We start from the raw sequence: 19,594 nt of genomic DNA on the forward strand, positions 1-19,594 counted from the left end.
TATCAAGTCCCACAAGGCAGGATGGAGGTTCGAATTGAATCAGGATCTCAAATCTTCCGGTAAAATCACGGTGGTATTCTTGAAGCGAAACGCATGACCCGTAGATTTACCAAGTTTTTCAAGATGCCAGAACATCAGCGTGAATGAAAGCGGCATTTGGACCGGTACAAAATTGAAGCTGACGCGAGTCTATTTGAAGAAACAATCCAATCCTAATCCTGGATCTTCTTCGCACCGTTTAGAATGAAAAGCACCGCTTTGCTAATGAGAATTCCAAGTGCCAGTAAATTATTGCAACACTCTGCTTGCATTGCCCAAACCAAGACTAGTTTCCTTTTCTCTCGAACACAACATTGGATCATTCAATGCCATAAAAAAGACAAAAGCAGGGAAACTCAAAGAATATCAGAATGGATTTTGTTCACAAGCTGACAATTTCTGGTATCATCGAGCATAGGCCTATAAGCATTACACACAGCTCCAAATTTAGCATTTATTTCACATTATGCAATCAGATAGGTGTGATCATGGAGGTAGCTTTCAAAAGATCGACGTAACATTTTATTGTTCTGCTGCATTCAATGTTGTCTCTATCAATATTTGCTTACTTCAAGAGCAAGTAATGACGGTATGGGCGCCTAGTTAAAACTTCAGCATTGGAGTACAGTAGTGCAGTCGACACGGCTAAATTTCGAGCAGTTTCTACAGAGGTGGTCACAGCAGTCAGTGTTGTTTAGGGTTACCTTACGTCCTCCTTTTTCGAAAGTGTCCTCGGAGGACGCTCCATTTTTGAAAATTTCGGTTAAATGTGCGTGAAAATCGGACTGAGATATAGGAAATCAGCACTCAAGTAACGGTCTGGCGGGACTTTCGCGAAGTGAGCCATAAACACAACCTTTTTTATAGTCAACACCACTAAATTCAAGTAAAAAGTGCGAAAATCTGGTGTCGAATGAAAATGAGAAACATGCCAAAACTACTTCAAGCTGAAGTAGAAAATGAAGAATTGAAATGTACTCGGACGAGGGTTCGCATACTTTTAAAAGCTAGGAGTTGGCTACTGTCGGAGTCACAGGGTGCCATCTTTCCAACTAATGCAAAATGACTAATCACAATACACATCTGTACAATTTTCAAAAATACGTACAGTTGGGCTACTGAGACCACGGACTATGTTACCAGTCGCTAAGACAATATCACTCGTACAAGTGATGTAAACCTATCCAAAAAATGCTTTCTATTGTAGTCAGACATGGGGTAATCGCGATTAGTAATCGTAATCGATTACGATGATTACAGCATTTTGAAGTAATCTCGATTACATTCGAAAAAAATCCGAAGTAATCGTAATCGACTACTTCCCATATCTAATCGATTTCTTTGTCAAAGGACGATTAGTTTTTTTGTGCAAGGACTATGACATAAACTGAATATTCGTTAACAAGAATGAGATAATATACCTCGTTAGCGATAGCACAAACGTCTGATTTTCAAACGCAACTACTCATTATTACGTCAGAAGTATTAGCTCCATTCGTCATTGCGTAATAAGTATCCACAGTCCACACATAGAACACAGACATGCAATGGACATTGTAGTGTGATTGTAAGAACACCCCCCCCCCCCCGTGCTGTATATCAGGTTATCAATACACTACAGAAGCCCCTACCTTGCAGCAGGATATTGATCACCACTCCGCCTATAGTTTCAAATAGTAACTTATGTATTGATGTTTGGTTGTGCTTAGTTAAATGCAGTTTCAACGTTGCTGCTTGGCGAGCAGTAGGCCTACGTACGCACGTACACCTGACAAAAATTTGGAATTTTGTACTCGTCGAATAAAACATTGCAGTATCCAGAACGAAGCATTACCAATAAACAGCTGCTGATATATATCATAACTGAGCCGTGCTTAGCCGTTTCTCGTAACAGCAGCTCGCAGTATCTGTGTTAAGTTGAAGGCAGAATTTTTATGTTCGCTATATCTTATTCCCAAATAACTATACTTGAAACGGGCGCCAATCGTTATTTCACAGTTCATTAGTCAGCATTTGGACCTGCCGCCATAACCATCCGCTTATATAGCCTGACATGTTAGCGTGGGTTGTAGCTTGAATGTGAACCAACAGCAATTCGTCCCCCGGTCCAACCGTTGGTCAATTTTCAAAACTGAATTTCGTCAATAATGTTGGTCATAGCATTAGATTACTATTCATTTTTAATCTCTCTCAGCCCTGAGTGTCAGATTTACCTGTAGAGCTGGGGCACGTAATTCATAATTATAGCATCTGGTATGTTGTTATAATTACTTTATTGTATGCTGTTAATTCGTGACCTCCAGTCTGTTGATTAATCAAAAGATATTGTACTCGCCCAAACGTGGCAGACTAAAAGAATATCTTTCGTGAGACGCACACGTAAATTGTCATGGCTTTATTCCTATGTGGATGCGCCGGGTGGCATTTGCATTGTGGGCTCAGATTGGAAGGACAGGACGATTTTTAGTCACGCCCACCCAGCGCGGCTATTGTCAATGGACGAATACCCCAAGTTTCGGCCAAGGTATTTCTTTGGTATCACATCCCGTGGAGTTGCGTGTTGGCTGAAACTGCATGTCTTTTGGTGTGTTGTGGGATCGTGGCGCGGTAATGAACGGCTCCGAAATGCCTGTTCCCATAAAATAGCCTATGCATGTTTTTTCTCGAGGGGGAGAGGTATATGCATTTCAAACCCAGCTATCTACTGGAGCAGGGGTCACCAACCGTTTTGAAACAAAAAAACTACTTCTTGTGTAGTGTGTACTGATTATTGCGACGACCGACGGGTTACCACTTACTCCCACCGTTTATCCGTGCTAGTTGGATTTCTTCGCTTAGAGTAAGACAATAAGAGCACTGGGCCGGGTTTCCGCCCCTTACCAAGACCAAAAAACGCTCACGCCGGGACTCACACCAGCTCCTCCGGGCTCAGTTGCGTTGCTGCAGTGCGCACCAAAGCGCTAATCTCCGCGTCGAGACTCGGGAATATTAACTATAGATTCCCGTTGAGCCGCCGCGTGGGGGAAGACGAGCAATGCCCCGAGCGACTGCGTTCGTATGTTCCTTGGGGTCGGCCGACCCATGCTCAACTGCCGCTCATGCTCATATGAAACCAGCTTCAACTTTCAAATCTTTCATTTGAATATTTGCTACAGCGACCGCGGGCGACTCATTTGGTCCGCGTTGGTGACCCCTGTACTAGAGACATTTGAATCGCGAAGCTCGAAGAACATTTTCAAGAATTATTTAAATTCTCGAAAATACTCTATAATTTATGTTGGTTTGCGAAATACTTTTGAGTCCCGTTTGAGCACGCTCCCCACCCTATTAAGGAATTTGGGGTGCGGCAGGTAAAGACCTGGCAATAATGCAAATCGTTGGGTGCGATAAATCATCCCAATGAAGTTGGGAAATTGGTATATTATGACGTAATAAGCAAATGACGCATGATGTATGAAGAGGGTTGATATCTCATTAAGCGTTTTCATCGCATAATCCTTGTATTGTCTTCCAATATATAATTTAAGATTATAGTCCTTACAGAAGCAAAACAAATGTAATCGTGAGTAATCGTGATTACTTTTCCAATGTAATCGTAATCGTAATCGACTACTTCCTGACTTTGCTGTAATCGTAATCGTAATCGCGTGATTCCGAAGTAATCGTAATCGCAATCGATTACATTCATGAAGTAATCACCCCATGTCTGATTGTAGTAACCAATGAAGTAGAAAGCAATAAATTCCGCCTAAAAAGTGCAAGTAGAAGGGGGAGTAGTCCAAAAACATAATCACTTGAGGCAAACACACTCATCACGTTAAGTCGAGATTGAGCCACTCACCTCGCTCTGGTCTTGCCCAGCACGCTGAGGCGACGTGCTGTTCACCATCCCGATAGTACGCGACGTCACCATGCGGTCGAAATTATCCTGCGAAGTGGGATGGCGCTTCGGTTTGGACTTCGCGTTGGGCGGTATAGGCGGCGATTTCCGCCTGTCTTTCGGCAGGGACCGAGATTTGGAAATATTAATCGGCACCGCCTTTTCTTTGGGAGAGAACCTGTCCAAATCGTTATCGTCCGTGTGATGTTTGACGTCGCCCACCGAAAACGGGTCTACGGAACGAATTGGACTCTCGGGCAAATCCGCTCCGAGCTGATAGGAAAAATCGTTTAAATTCTCATCATTTTCTTCGCTCTGATAAAAAACGAGAAATCATAACGCCGCTCACGAGGCCGCGATCGCGAATACTCACTAACGGCAGGTCCCACACTGTTTCCTTGCTTTTTTCGTTGAAATAATAGTAGTTGTTCGACGTCGCGTCGTGAAGCTGTATCCACTGAACAAAAACTTCATTTTCATACATAATTACGATGTAACTGAAAGCAAATCTCCCCCCCAAAGATGTGGCGCGATATGCAACCCAAACCATTTCAAAGCGGCTTGATTGAATTTTCATTTCACATAAATACCTGGTGTGGGAGCAGCCTAAGGCGTACAGTTTTTGTTACTTTGCCATTCAGTTCCTTTCTAGTGCTCTGTACGGCCAGTGGCTAGCTTGGACGACGTGCCTAGGACCAACTTTCGAAGACCATTATGGGCAGGGACAGCATCGAATTGAAAAACTCAAGGTGTGCGGTGTTGGATTTATGCCTGGTTGTAGTTACCTATTGATTTTACAAGTTGCTGATATTTTTTGGCAATTTTGTGAATAAAATTCAATAGTAACAATTGGACAGTAGTGATATACATAAAATTTGCAAACTGCGATAAAAACACAAAAGAATAAAGATCAACAGGACTTACAGCTTCTCCCGTGAAGTTATTCACCATTACAGTCTCGCCATATTGGTTGGTGTCCCTCGACCACCTGACTGGAGGATATACGACAGCCGACGAGCTCGGTGAATGACCAGGGCTGGAGTAGTTGGATTTTTGCTGCTTGAACGAATTGTTTTGAGAGACGGTGGGTGATCTCTGGTCCTGGAAAGAAATATTTCATTACACCAACCGGCAGCTACTGTGTTGCCCTACATGGCCGAACTCCTTCGGATTATAATAGCCCAGAGGTTGCTCCAGGAGCGAACAAGACAACTTAAGATCTCAGCGGCTCCGGCATATCAAACTAAGATCTTACATGGCCAGGACAGACTCATGAAAGTCGGGCTCCGCCCTACGAAAAAATCGCATGGTTTTCTCAACATCCGCACAGTCAATGTGAAAATCACCATGAATTACTCGCTTCTCTTAGGCTAGACCAGAGGTTGGGAACAAATGGCTCGCGAATTTGTGCCAATTTTGAATGGTGTGTGGCCAGCAAAATAATCGTCCCACTTAGCTGATAGTCCGGTACATTTGAGTTAAGCGCGAGTGGGTTAACAGAAGAGTAACGAAAAAAAATGCATTTGCTGTCTTTGCACATGAATATAATTGACACAGTATATCGAGTACCGGTAATAGTCTTTGTTAATACATAATCAATAGAGCATTTTTTTTTTAATTTGAAATAAAAAATTAAAATTTTCACTTTTTTTTGACCTAAAAAAACTGAATTTTGACCTAACGTATGTAAATTAGATGTTTTCCCACATAATGTTAAAATTGTACCACTTATCATCATTTCTGGTGGGAACTGGCTGTCCTAACAAAGTAGTTTGGCCTGAAAAACGTTTTGGCTTAGAAACAGGCAACTTTTTACTTGAAAAAAACAATATTTTAACGAAATCTGGCCGTATGAAGAATTCCAGTGGTTACAATATGTACTATGGTAGAAATAATTAAAAAAATTTATGGTACAACTAGAGATACTTTGCTATATTCTTGGGTAGAAAGTGCACGTCCTTACTAAGAAACTTGCCAAGGACGTTCAACAGCAGCACTTTTTCGATGACAACACTCAAGTTGTGCGTACGGTACACTGCTGGTGACACACCGTGTTGCTTCATTCTGACAATGTTGTCTACATCACAATTTTTCATCATGCGCTTCTCAATATAAGAATGATGCAATGCCCAAGAAGTCTTTCTTCGTTAGGATATTGCGGTACGTTGACCATAATACCATGTCTACCTATTTGTTTTATTTGACTGTTTATGCTCCACAATGAGCAGACAATTAGCCGTTTACAACGGTAGGCCTGTAAAGTAGGCTGAAAGCTGTGAAATATCAAATAATACGTTCACCGACAGTGCAAAATTTACGATACAAACGAAATGCAGACGTCAAAAAAATTTTGACTTTTTGACCTAACGCTACAATTTTGACAAAATTTTGATAAATTTTGACATGTCATAAAAAAAACGCCCTAGTAATCAAATATAAACCATTATTGACGGTCTTGTTATCAATGTTACCATTTCATAATGCGATGATGATGATTGGTCTAGCAACTACTAGAAAGGCTACGTGCTGCCTATGCCTCCCGGTGTTTATATCTGGCCAGCTTATCATAAAGGTTACACACCCCAGAGTAGACCATAGTAGAAGGTTAAAAAGCTAAAAGAATTATTATAACGGAGTTCAAAACACACGTCTGCGCTAAATCACTGCTGGCAAAGCAGAGTAAGGCAATGATAAGTTGAATTTCAGACAGAGTAAAGTACTGTCAGTGCGAATACCGAGAATACCGAGTTCAAATGGCACGCAGAGGAATGTTATCAAGGAGTATAATGAAAATCGAATTTTTTGAAAAGGTCTCACCACCATTTGATCATCTTGGTCATAAGTATCCTCCTGTTCTTTTTCGAAAGGCTAAAAATATGATTTTGATACGAATCACGTTAACAGCATTTGGTAAATTAGTGTCTCACCCCGTCCACCGAATACGGAACGATATCATAGGGATTTTCATTTTCGATGAATTGATCCAGAGATGCGGTGCTGGCACGCAGATCGCTCCTGGAAAATGGTCAGGAAGTCGTGAAAAGCGACACTGGAATTCATTCTCGACATCACAAGGTGAATTTCATTGATCTGTGTGATTTTCGGTGACTATTCAATTGTATTGAGATTCCTGAGCAGGCATTAATCTGCAATACACTAGGCCACACCACACTACGGCTTACTGCCTAACTAATGAATTTGCACATTAGTCTGTCCAAATCCCATTATTATTGATTGTATTGAGAATAACACTTTAGTGTGATTAACATGACACATGATGGTTAATCAGAAGTTAGCATGAGGTTATACAGCGATTTTTTTCTCTTGCAGGTAAAGAATGGTGAACTGGTCCAATCGTGAAAGGAAACTGTCATCAAGACCAAAAATAATTACAAAAACCAACCAGATTCAAACTTTGGTAGTCACTGACGTATATGATATATCCTCGCATAAGATACAGTTCAGTGAATATTTCAATAATCGTAGTGAATAGAGCAAGATCGGAAATAGTTTGGTAATTTATATAACATGTTGAACATAAACTTCGACATGAAAAGTACAACGTACACGTCTCAACATGAGTAATTATATTAGGTCCTATGTGTTGACTGCATCAACACCAGGTTACATTTTTGAGGCAAGGTTGCATCATGAACGCGACAAACTTGGAGAGAGATTCATGACACGAACATCGAACAGTCTAGTAACAACGGTAGAGTATTGATACACTTTAACTTGCGGAATGCAAAGTAGGAATTGAGCTGTAACTGCAGATGATCCTGGCACAATTTCGGATTCAGGACTTTGGTGCAAAATGTTAGTGCAACATCAGAATAGGATACAGATAGGAAAATTACATTTCCTGAAGTATACTATTAATGAGTCTACGCCATAGACTTAATGGTGTCACAGAGGCGAGACGCCGCATTATCAATTTTCTATCTTGAATTACCACTTAAGCAAACGGTTAACCAGCCCACCAGTTTACAGGAAATACTTAAGCATCAAAGGATAACGTATCAATGTTAAGCGGATGAATAACGATTTGAATACAGCAACATGAATGTATCCTAAAACTTAACCTCCTACACACAATGACAGGGAATTCTTCCTGGTATCGCGTACAATGGCACTAAAATAACTCAAACAATTCACTACCGTATTGAATAGTATATCCATATTGAAATTAACCCGAATATTTTCGGCTGACACTCGTCAGGGGTAATCGTCAGCAAGCCCCACTGTGGTTACGTAGCAAGAACGTCGAAGCGTTTGCAGAAACGCATAAACCAGCATGTCCCTAGATTCATCAGAAAACGTGCATCACACTCGGTGAAAAGCTCGCCCTTGACTAACCCGCTCAAGCTTGATGCTGAGCGATCAAAGGCCATTCAACTCTGCCATTGGCAAACATCTGTTGGATAATCCCGCTTGTGCAAAAAAATTATCGAGACGACAGATTTCGAGTCATAAGGGGCCCCGCTTACACTTTCATCCGTGTGCCTTGGAGTCACCCTTTATCAAAATACATCAGCCCAAGCTTCGTCTACAGAAGGAGTTCGTGTACCATCTTAAAATAGTACATTGAACGCTCTCCTATGTGAGATTTCATTCCATGTTGGTTACGTCATATTTTGTGATACGATTGTTGATATACAATGTCCTTTCCAATTCTCTACTAGTTGCTGATGATTAACCCTGACGAGTGTCAGCCAAAGATATTCAGGGTCATTTCAATATGAATATACCATTCAATCGTATATTGGAGTTCTGTACTTCCAAGAAGCTCTTTAAACAATTCACTATAGACGTAAATTTTCACACCAAGGCTCTCACCATTTCGACGCAGAATCCATACCACCAACATGCGAACCGTCACCGGTCTTTGTTCGTAAAATAACTTTTTCAGGGCTACTTTCCAGTGCCTGTTGATAGTCAGCATTTGACTTGTTCGCACCAAGCAATTTTTTGTGCGCTTTCCTGGATAACACAAGATCTTTCTGAGAAAAGGTCACTGCTGACGAAAGACTTTGTCTTGGAATAGTGTCAACATATCATGCCCAGGATTCATGAAAATTATACCAACACAGGTAATCACATCAATAACAGTCAGCACGGCCAACTTTGCCTCCTATTACATTCATTTTAGAATACACCCTGTCGCTGAGCGATAATAATCTAAATTCCCATGCACACTTGATCAATAGGTGTATACCAACAACAAGAATCAAGAGGAATTATTATTTGTTGTACAACATAATACACTTGATTTTTTACTATCTCAGCAACAAAGCACAAGATTGCGAATAAATGTGGCGCCGTGCGATAGGAATAATTACCGAAATGATATCAAAATCTGCAGCGGTAACGGAGTAAAGGCTTGTACAAAAATAATGGGACTAGACTAAAGTCTTGGCTCCATTAGGATGATGGTTCATAGTTGATGTTTGGAATGAGCAAGACCTTTTACCCGCCTCAGTCACGCCCATGTCTCTCGCTAGCCAGTAGCCATCTTGCAAACAATGCAGAATTTGCAAAATAATTTGGTTCATCCCCACTTTCGATTGAAATCATTCGATTCGAACAGGACATAATTAAACAATCGGTTAAGAGTATGATTTTGTAGGTACCTGAAAATTTTAGTTATGGATGGAAGCATAGCTAGTGGATTTACTCAACCCCACGCATCAAATTTGTTGGAGACAATATATCCATTATATTATGCCAAGTTTCGAATCAGAAGAATCCCTTCAATGTCAAGCTGCAGCAACAAACCACACATGCCAATACCAGCCCCCTGACATTCAGTACAGGGCAGTAAAAAATGAATACGCTAGGTAAAGTTATAACTATGTAAGAGTCTGAATATTAAATACCATGACAATTGTAATCATGCCTGTCAGTATACCCGCCGTTCATGCATTCTCTCAGCATACAAACAAACTCAAATGACAAAAAAGTAATAATCATTCAAAATAAAAGCCACACTAAAGCATACCACATACGACATCAAAACGTAATGCCGGTCTCATCCATGATTTTTTCAAGATCTATATAGAAACTTACAGGTGATTCTTAGCGAAGATTTATCTCCTCTCCCTGTAACTGCACCAATGTCAATAAACAAATTACCTGTGACATGACGCCAAACCAAGTATAGTGAAATATGCCAGTGATAAATGAATGACCAACACAACCAAGTAACCACATTATATGATTATACAATCAAAAATCAGTCAATCGCTACCTATCCATATTTTGCAGAATCACAGAAAAGGGTTTGGTTTATATGTTTGCCAATCAGAGATTGCAGCACAGCGAAGAATACTGAGCTCAATCAAGCAGATAACTATGATGGCTTGCATAGGCCTCGTCAGGATAGATAGCCTACTTAGGTCGGGCGGAGACAGCAGGAGACGACCAATATTTGGGGGAATTTTTTAAAATAATGACATGACATCACAAATTCATTGTGACATAGTGAAACGGACGCTATAATGCTCAAGTTGAAAATTTGGAGGAGGCATTCACACCTTGTCAGAATTGACAGATAAACTTGCTTGATTAATGGACAGATACCATAGATAGCAACCAAAACAGTGCTCTCAGACGTTAGTCAAAATATTCGTATTCCATAAATGCTTATTTTAGAGATTTCAGCCTTTATCTTAGGCTGGAAAGTCATTTCGCAGGCCCCACAAAACACAAACTGGCCATAAATCAACAATGTCATATCAAGTATAATTAGATAACCATGCTATCTCTCTCTACAGATCCTAGTCATCCTTTGATATGCTTAGTAAATATAGGTAGACATACATGTTTGTTTATGACTAGCGCTCTAATACAGCTGTATCAAGAAAATGCCTCAACTGGACTGCCCCATTGAGGACTGCCCCTGGAAGTCACAGGATTTGGCTGAGGCGTTAGCTCCTGCCCTCATCAAAGCCCTCGAAATCCACGACAGGACTGTTCATGGCGCTGCTACAACTGAGTCTGGGCCCCCGCTCAAATTGGAAAAGCCGACTATCGCATCGGGATGCGATCCCGAGAGATGGTCAGCCTTCACGAGAGAGTGGCGTATGTACAAAACTGGCTGTCGCATCTCCGACAACATGGCCTCTACTGCTCTCTTCCACTGTTGTGACTCCGAGCTACGTGCCGATATACTGAAGGATATCCGACGCGACATTGATGCCATGGCAGTTGAAGATCTGCTCGCTGCGGTCAAGCGCTTGGCTGTGAAAGATGAAAGTATACTAGTGCACCGACTCAGGCTCAGCAAGATGGTTCAGACCCCCGGCTCTAGCATCCGCACCTTTCTTGCTAGCCTGCGTGGTCAAGCTGCCTTGTGTCAGTACACATCGACCTGTCGGGAGGAGGGCTGCAACCACGTCTTCGATTACAGTTCTGAGATCATAAAGGACAACCTTATTCGGGGCATCGCCGATCCCGATATCCTCTCTGATATCCTCGGTGATGCTGCCACAGACCGCTCCCTGGAAGACACTGTCTCCTTCATCGCCAGAAAGGAACAGGGACGCCTGACGCACTCCGAGGTCGGTAATTTCCCTGCGACACCACAGTCTGCAGCTGCCGTTCAACCTTCCAGGATGTGCTGGGCCTGCGGCGGACGGGCCCATGCCCCCCGCAACGACCGTGACGCACGGAAAAGCAACTGTGAAGCCTGGCATTCACTGTGCACGAAATGCTCGTCCAAAGGCCATTACACAAATTGCTGCAGGCAATGCCTAGACTGTGGGAAATGGGGCCACAAGGATAAATCGTACCGGCTTTGCGCGAAGCATAAGTCCAAGCAGTTGGAGGCCCGGAGTGAATCTTCCTCCAGCCCTGCTGAAAGAACTGCTAGCTGCATCGACTCTCAGCTCTCGAATGACGCCCTGTGCTGCCCCTCGGAATCTCTTGAGGCAAAACAGATAGCATCACTTTCAGCTATGGTGAATAGACTCGATCATCACGCGTTCGATGATGGCTGGAAAGTACGGCCATCCAAACCTCACCCTGTCGTACTGGTCTCGATGAACTTGCTTCCCGATGCACATTCTCTGCTGGGTCACCCCATTCGCACCTCCGCTCGGCTTTCCTCCATCCGGACTTACATGGTAGCTGACACGGGTTGCCAGAGCTCCATCATTCCCTTGTTCATCGCTGTGCGACTGGGTATCGACCGCCGTGATCTGCTCCCTGTTAAGCTAATCATGGAGGGCCCATCTCATGCAGACTTGGGCATAGTTGGTGGAATCGCTGTGGATATCAGTTTCGCGGGACCCGGTGGGACTGCGAGGACAGCCCGCATCATGTGCTATGTGTCGTCGACGCTTGACAGATCCTACCTCTGCAGGGAAGCCCTAGCCACGCTCGGCATCATACCGGAGGATTTCCCGTACAATCGTGGCTCGCAGGATGTTCATACGACGGCAGCGATCGAACAAAATGATCCTGCCTGCTCCTGCCCTCGCCGTGAACCTCAGCCACCGCCCCTTCCCGACACCCTACCTCCTGGTTTAAAGCCAACTAGGGAACATGTCGACCGATTGAAGGGCTGGCTACTGGATTACTACGGCTCGACTACGTTCAATGTATGCGAACACCAACCTCTGCCACTGATGACAGGGGAAGAGCTGCATCTGCATGTTGACCCGGATGCCACGCCCGTCGCGACGCACAAACCCGCTCTGGTCCCCATTCACTGGCAAGAACAGGTGCACTCTGACCTAGAGAGGGACGTACGCTTAGGAGTGCTCGAAAGGGTCGGTACTAATACCCCCACCACATGGTGCTCACGGATGGTTGTCACCGGCAAGGCAGATGGTTCCCCGAGGCGCACGGTCGACCTGCAACCTCAGAACAAGCACTCTGTACGACAAACACACCATGTCCCGGCGCCGTTCCACTTAGCGGATCGAGTACCCCAGGGCATGCTGAAAACCGTAACCGATGCCTGGAATGGCTACCACTCCGTGCCAATCAGAAAGGAGGACCGACACATCACGACCTTCATCACACCATGGGGACGCTATCGATACAAGGTTGCACCGCAAGGCTTCCTGGCGAGTGGTGACGCATATAATCAACGTTTCGACGCAATCATCTCCGACTTCCCAGACAAAGTGAAGTGTGTCGATGACACTTGCATGTGGGCGGAGGACATTGAAACTGCTTTTCTTCAGACGTGCCGATGGCTTGATCTATGTGCCCGCAATGGCATCACTCTGAATCCAAAGAAATTTCAATTTGCGCAAGAAGAAGTGGACTTTGCTGGATTGACAATCTCCATGACCAACATCCGCCCATGCACCAAGTTCCTCAACGCAATAAGGGACTTCCCTACACCTGCTGACATTACCGGGGTGCGAGCATGGTTCGGACTGGTGAATCAAGCAGCGTACACCTTTGCCATGGCACAGCAGATGACGCCATTCAGAGACCTGCTGAAACCGGCCCGGAAATTTGCTTGGTCTGAAGAATTGGAACGCGCCTTCCAGCTGTCAAAAGAAGCGATCATTTCTGAAATTGAGAATGGGGTGAGACTCTTTGACCCTAGCCGACCAACATGCCTCGCGACTGATTGGTCTGAAACCGGGATTGGCTTTTTCATGACACAGAAGTACTGCAAGTGCGCTCCTGTGACGCCGTCCTGTTGTCCGGATGGATGGAAACTATGCCTGGTCGGAAGCCGTTTTACTCACCCAGCGGAGAGCAGATACGCCCCCATTGAGGGCGAAGCACTGGCTGTCGCATATGCGCTCCACCAAACGAGATATTACGTCCTTGGGTGCACCCAGCTGATCGTCGCCACTGATCATAAGCCTCTTGTGCGGGTCTTCAATGACAGGTCCTTGTCGGACATCACCAACAGACGGCTCCTCAACCTCAAGGAAAAGACCCTTGGATACCGCTTTCAGATTGTCCATGTGCCCGGCAAGAGCAATCACGTTGCAGACGCTGCATCCAGGAACCCGCATGGCCCTCCCGTCAGGCTTGAGCTGCCCGGAGAGGCACCCGAAACTGATCTCACACCGCGCCGTCCTATCGCCGTGTCCAAGATTCCGAGACTGATCGACGATGAGCCAGACTTTGCTGACGATGCTTCAACCGTGGCTGCCGTTACTGCCAGTCTTCGGGCCTCGACGACGGTTGTCACATGGGACATGGTACGTGAAGCTACCTCTTCTGATAGCGACCTTCAGCAACTGAGCCTGTATATCAGTGAAGGATTTCCGACCGACCTCCGCATCATGCCTGCTAGCTTGCGTCCTTACCACAGGTTCTCGTCGATGCTAAGCACTGTGGAGGGCGTTATTCTTATGGGACAACGGATCGTGATACCCTCGAGTCTGCGTCATGAGATCCTGACCGCGTTGCATGCTGGGCATCAGGGCACTTCTGCCATGAATGCTAGGGCGAGGGACTCCGTTTTTTGGCCACTGATCACAGTCGACATCTCTCGCATTAGAGACCAGTGTGGTCACTGCCACAGGATCGCAAAATCCAACCCCATGCAGCCTCCAGCCGTCCTGACACGCCCAGAGTACCCTTTCCAGATGATCTGCAGTGATTACTTTTCTCACAATGGCAAGGACTATGTTGTCATTGTTGATCGGTACTCTAACTGGCCGATTGCGTGTCACTCGAACTCTGGTGCCGATGGACTCATCTCGCAGCTACGGCAAACCTTCGTGACTTTTGGCATTCCAGAGGAGCTGACTTCTGATGGTGGGCCACAGTTTACTGCTGGAAAGACCCAGGCATTCTTGAAATCGTGGGGCGTAACCCACAGAGTATCTTCGGTCGCCAACCCGCACGCAAACTGTCGAGCCGAACTTGCAGTCAAGACGGTGAAACGGATGCTCATGGACAACACATCCAGCGGCGGCTCATTGGATGTTGACAAATTCCAACGAGCTATGTTGCTGTACCGCAATTCCATTGACCCGGTGACTAAGGTCTCCCCTGCGATGATCATATTCGGACGCCCTATTCGCGATGCTATCCCGATCCCATATGCGCGCTACGTACCCCATGAATCATGGCGAGAAATTGTAGCCCACCGGGAACTTGCCATGGCACGGCGACACTGTCGCGAATACGAAAAATGGAGCGAACACACCAAGATGCTGCCTGCTTTGAAAGTCGGTGACCATGTATACCTGCAGAATCTAGTTGGGAACCATCCGAAACGCTGGGAGAGAACAGGCGTTGTCGTCGAGGTGCGCCAGCATCACCAGTACGTCATTCGCGTTGACGGGTCTGGCCGCGTAACCATACGAAACCGACAACACTTGCGCCGCTTCACGCCATTCTCAGTGCCCGGACACCCGACATTTACAACGACACCGCTTCAAGATCCTGGACCTGCGACGGGCCACCCCGAGGTCCATACCACACCGTCTGCTGCCTCAGAACCAGCCGCTCAGCCGGAAAACTTGCCTAATGATGTCTACGAGCCTCCTGCAACGACGACCCCACGGCCACCGCTGGCCCTGGCTCGATTACAGCCATACAACAAGCCAGGACTGTTAGAATCTCATCCCTTGCCCAGGTCACGACGCGCTGTCGTCAATCCTTGAGAGAGACTGTCTTTTGTGCTAATATCGCCTTGGCACTCCAAGACTCGTCTGTGGGGAGGGGAGATAGATAACCATGCTATCTCTCTCTACAGATCCTAGTCATCCTTTTCCTCACCCTTACTTGAGACTGAAATGCTAGGGGGGGAAGGATAGCAATTTACCATTTCGTTGCAATACGTTTCTTTCTGCGTTGTGATATTTATTTCCGTTCTGTAAGGCTGTCGGAAAAGTATTTCATCCTTTGATATGCTTAGTAAATATAGGTAGACATACATGTTTGTTTAATAATCACGTGAAGTATTACAATCTCCGAGAAGCACTTTAATTAGCTAAGAGACAGACAAATCAATGATTGAACTGGCTGGCACACATATAGAAGGAAAAGATATTTTCAAGACATTTATATGATAGATAGACATTCAGTGAGTGAAAAAATACAACAATAAAATTAGAGACGTAATTTCAAGCATATACATTATACATGAATTGATAAAAAAATGAAGAGGACACATCGAAGATGAAACGATGAGAAGAGCAATAAATTAGTTTTCATTCACAAGCGATTTGACAATCGATGATTACCGAGGGATGACAGTCATTCCATATCTTGCAATGAAGAACAAACAAATCATGACACAAAATTCAAATTTGATATGTAGCGAGAGAAAAGATGGTCAAACGCAAATATGGAACAGACTATGAAATATGGCTAACACAAAATGATGGTATGGACCTACCTGAAATATGGATGATCCAATAAAAACTGTTTTTGATGTGATTGCTTGACATAAGCAGCTGGTACATATAGAGGCTTCTTTTGGTCTGGATAAAACATAATTTTTTTTAAGACAACAAGGCAAAGGAGGGCACAAATTTCTAATTTTTCAAATTTACAAAAAGTTAACCATAACCATAGGATTGCATTGTAATATAGGCTACATCTTGCATCACCATTTTAAGGCCCCGTTTGTCCCATCAAATTTCAGCATTCTGCTGCTCACATTGTTAAACATAATTATAAGGTTAATTATTATTATTTCTACGCCACACAAACACTTGCAAACTCCTCTCAGAATCTCGGATTGTTTGTCCACAATTTCAGTGGTCTAACTGCAGAACTGAAAATTATTATCAATAGAATATTACAATATTTGTGGCTAAATGAAATGAAGAACTTTGACAAAATGTTAAAAACCATCATTTACCAAGTGATAGTATGCATTGCTCCAGATGTCAAGTTGATGTACCTAATGTGTCATAAATTTGGTACCAGTACCAGTACTTAATATTTCTATCTAAGCCTACTCACTTTTGTCAATGACCTGCCACCAATCTTCATTAGACTTCTTCACGAGTACATAGGTTTCCCCTTGTTTGATGGCAACGGTTCTGCCATCATTCGCTTTGTACGAATAATCATATTCGACTTCCACCACAAGACCGAAATCCTCTGCATTGATGTCGGTAGGCATTGGTTACTTTTTGTCCTTCAGTGCCTTTGCATGAAACACAGAAGTGTCCACCAGTGCATGCCCATCAATCTCGCATACCACTTTCTAAAGTATCTGGTTCTATTGAGCCATGTCTGACATGTGTCTATAACAATCAAGAATTCAAAAAATCTTATTCCACGCCATAATGATAAAAGAAATATTTCAATAAGAACCTCTTCATAATATAGTAACACAGGCTTACAATGCTATATAACACATAGGCCTATGCAATGACAAGTCATTGATATGACATGAAAAAAATGTGTCTGTAAATGACATTTCTATCGTTCGTTGCATTTGATGACGCGATATCTCCTGTAGCTGATTATCGAGTGAAATGCTATATATATTGTGACATATTCATGGGAAGCAGCAATTTACAGCAGGTCATGGCGGGGAACATTGTTCTACGTCAGTGGTTCTCAACCTGGGGAGTGAGCCCCTCTTGGGGGGAGGGCGTGAAAGCATCTGAAGGGGGGCGCGAAGTAGCAGTCAACTGAAAAACATTTTCGAGCTCTGGCCAATTTATATCCAATCCACGCGTTTCTCTATATATAGACCGATTTTCATACTTTTGAATTCTCTCATCAACACTCATAACCTTCCATGCCCTCAAACAATCTGTTGGGGTTGCTAGCATCCCGAATGGATTTTGTGATATGACGATAAGGGGGGTGCAAAATTTTTCACTTCATAAAAGGGGACGTGACCCCTGTTCTACATGAATATAAATGTACCCTAGACCCAAACCTATATTGGTTTTCAAGAAGTTTCTTTAAGAAAATTGAGCAGATGAGATCATATCTCTTCAACTTTCCCGGCTGGTAGTCAACTATGCCGACCTCAACTTTGAAATTCCAGTTTTCGTAGCAAAACAGTCAGATTGCACCAAGTCATATTTTATCAGTTAGGAAATAGAAATGGTTGGTACCGTTTAGTATGAATTGAACGGTCCTAGACGAGACCCGATAGGCAGGCCTACTATGCAAAATCCCGGAATTGTAGACAAACTTAATATTGCAGTACAAAGCTATACTCATGTGGATGGAAACCTCATTTCTTCAAGTAGTGACTGAATAGCAGTATTTTCAAAGTGCAATGAAATATATATGCTATGTTCTTTCCAATCTTCTACTAGTTGCTCACGATTGCCCTGATGAGTAGGCTTACCATACGTCCTCATACGTCCCCCACAGAAGTGAAACTCAGGCGGGTATTTCGGAGTGAAAAACAGTTATTTTAGCTCTGGGCGGAAAAGATGACCTTTTTTTTTTTTTAGTCATCCACCTGGCAACGTGGAGAGAAAAACGGTATTTTGAGCTCTGAGCGGGAAAGATGACCTTTTTTTTTAGTCAACCGATCACAAAGTGGGAAAAATTCACCGGTTTTTGAGAATTCCTCTCCGATTATGCAAGTCTGAAATTTCTGAAAAAGTGTCCTCTTTTTAGATTTCCAAAATATGGTAAGCCAAATTAATGTGCAATAACTGACATTATTTACCATCAGGTCGCATAAGATGCATATTTGAACTATCCAAATCATCCACACTGTTTTACTGACGTCGTGTAATGAGTGGTATACAAATCAAAGCCTAATACTCGATTAGTAGGCCAATGAAATCACTCAGGAATTCGATTTTTTTTCCTGCCGCACTAACATGTCATTGATCCGACCCAGTCAAGGTCAGAACCAACAATGTAGCTGACAGTAGGTACTGGTTGGGAACCAGAACGCTATCTCGTCGGTTTTTTTCCTTGATTGACCCCGACGGCCGACGCAACACCATATTATGGTCCCTGACATGGCAGGGAAACTCCAGACGAACGATCAATATAAGTGATGCAATCTTCACCGCTTGTACATTTACCACGACCAGACAGATATTACTCATTCTTAACTCAGACACTCACTCACTAAAACGCTACAAATGAAATGTAGAGATGTAGGGCTCATCATAACATTAACATCGCGCTGCATGGACGCTAGCATCATGCTACTCGGTCTCGCGCTAGGGTACCTAATAATCATATTCCCATTGATGTTTAACTGATATTCATAACAAAACATAACGTCTCGTCGTGCGCTGGTGATAACACGTAAATTCCAAATTTCAGTAGCGTACAGTGCACTGCACAAGTACACAATGCCTCATATCAAATTATCCAATTATCCATCCTTTTCCCCACCCTCTGCAACTATACTCACCAGCAAGACATGCGCCCCCTTTCGGAACACGTAGCAGACTGTCCGGTAGGTGACACACGAGGTGCACTGTAGCTCGTGTATTTTCATTCCGCTACACAAAAAAAAACATGCAACATAACAATACACAGTTTACGCGGGACGTGTATTGCGGATGATTAGGTACGCCAAAGAATAGATCAGGGCTCTTCAACCGGGTGTATCGTACACACCAAGGTGTGCAATAATTGTTAAAGGGTGTACCACTCGGATGGGGTGTACCAGATACGCATTACAATGGAACCATGTCCATGACTAGCTATCGCAATAGATACGCAAGTTTATGCTTCAGAACGGGTTGGCCGGTGTGCAATATCGTACAATGCTCATATCAACTGCATGCAGCTTGT

The 19,594-nt window shown here is 43.9% G+C and overlaps 1 protein-coding gene across 2 annotated transcripts in view; it reads right to left on the reverse strand.

Annotated features, from left to right (window-relative positions):
• LOC145458360 (rho GTPase-activating protein 15-like) overlaps positions 1-17,131 on the reverse strand; it is a 29,530-nt gene extending 12,399 nt beyond the window's left edge. Inside the window, exons 1-8 of one of the 2 annotated variants that reach the window (XM_080336717.1) lie at positions 16,820-17,131; positions 16,248-16,332; positions 8,756-8,899; positions 6,847-6,934; positions 6,740-6,787; positions 4,844-5,020; positions 4,293-4,376; positions 3,881-4,234 (exon numbers count right to left, since the gene is read on the reverse strand). In XM_080336717.1, coding sequence (XP_080192843.1) covers positions 3,881-4,234; positions 4,293-4,376; positions 4,844-5,020; positions 6,740-6,787; positions 6,847-6,934; positions 8,756-8,899; positions 16,248-16,332; positions 16,820-16,982 — 1,143 coding nt within the window. In that variant the 5' untranslated portion in view covers positions 16,983-17,131. Of the gene's footprint in view, positions 1-3,880; positions 4,235-4,292; positions 4,377-4,843; positions 5,021-6,736; positions 6,788-6,846; positions 6,935-8,755; positions 8,900-16,247; positions 16,333-16,819 lie in introns of both variants that reach the window. The other variant, XM_080336716.1, reaches the window with a different exon arrangement.
• Between the last annotated feature and the right edge of the window lie 2,463 nt (positions 17,132-19,594).

This window comes from Botryllus schlosseri, chromosome 16 (genome assembly GCF_051294905.1).
Source record: "Botryllus schlosseri isolate E-star chromosome 16, Bs_hap1, whole genome shotgun sequence".
NCBI lineage: Eukaryota > Metazoa > Chordata > Ascidiacea > Stolidobranchia > Styelidae > Botryllus > Botryllus schlosseri.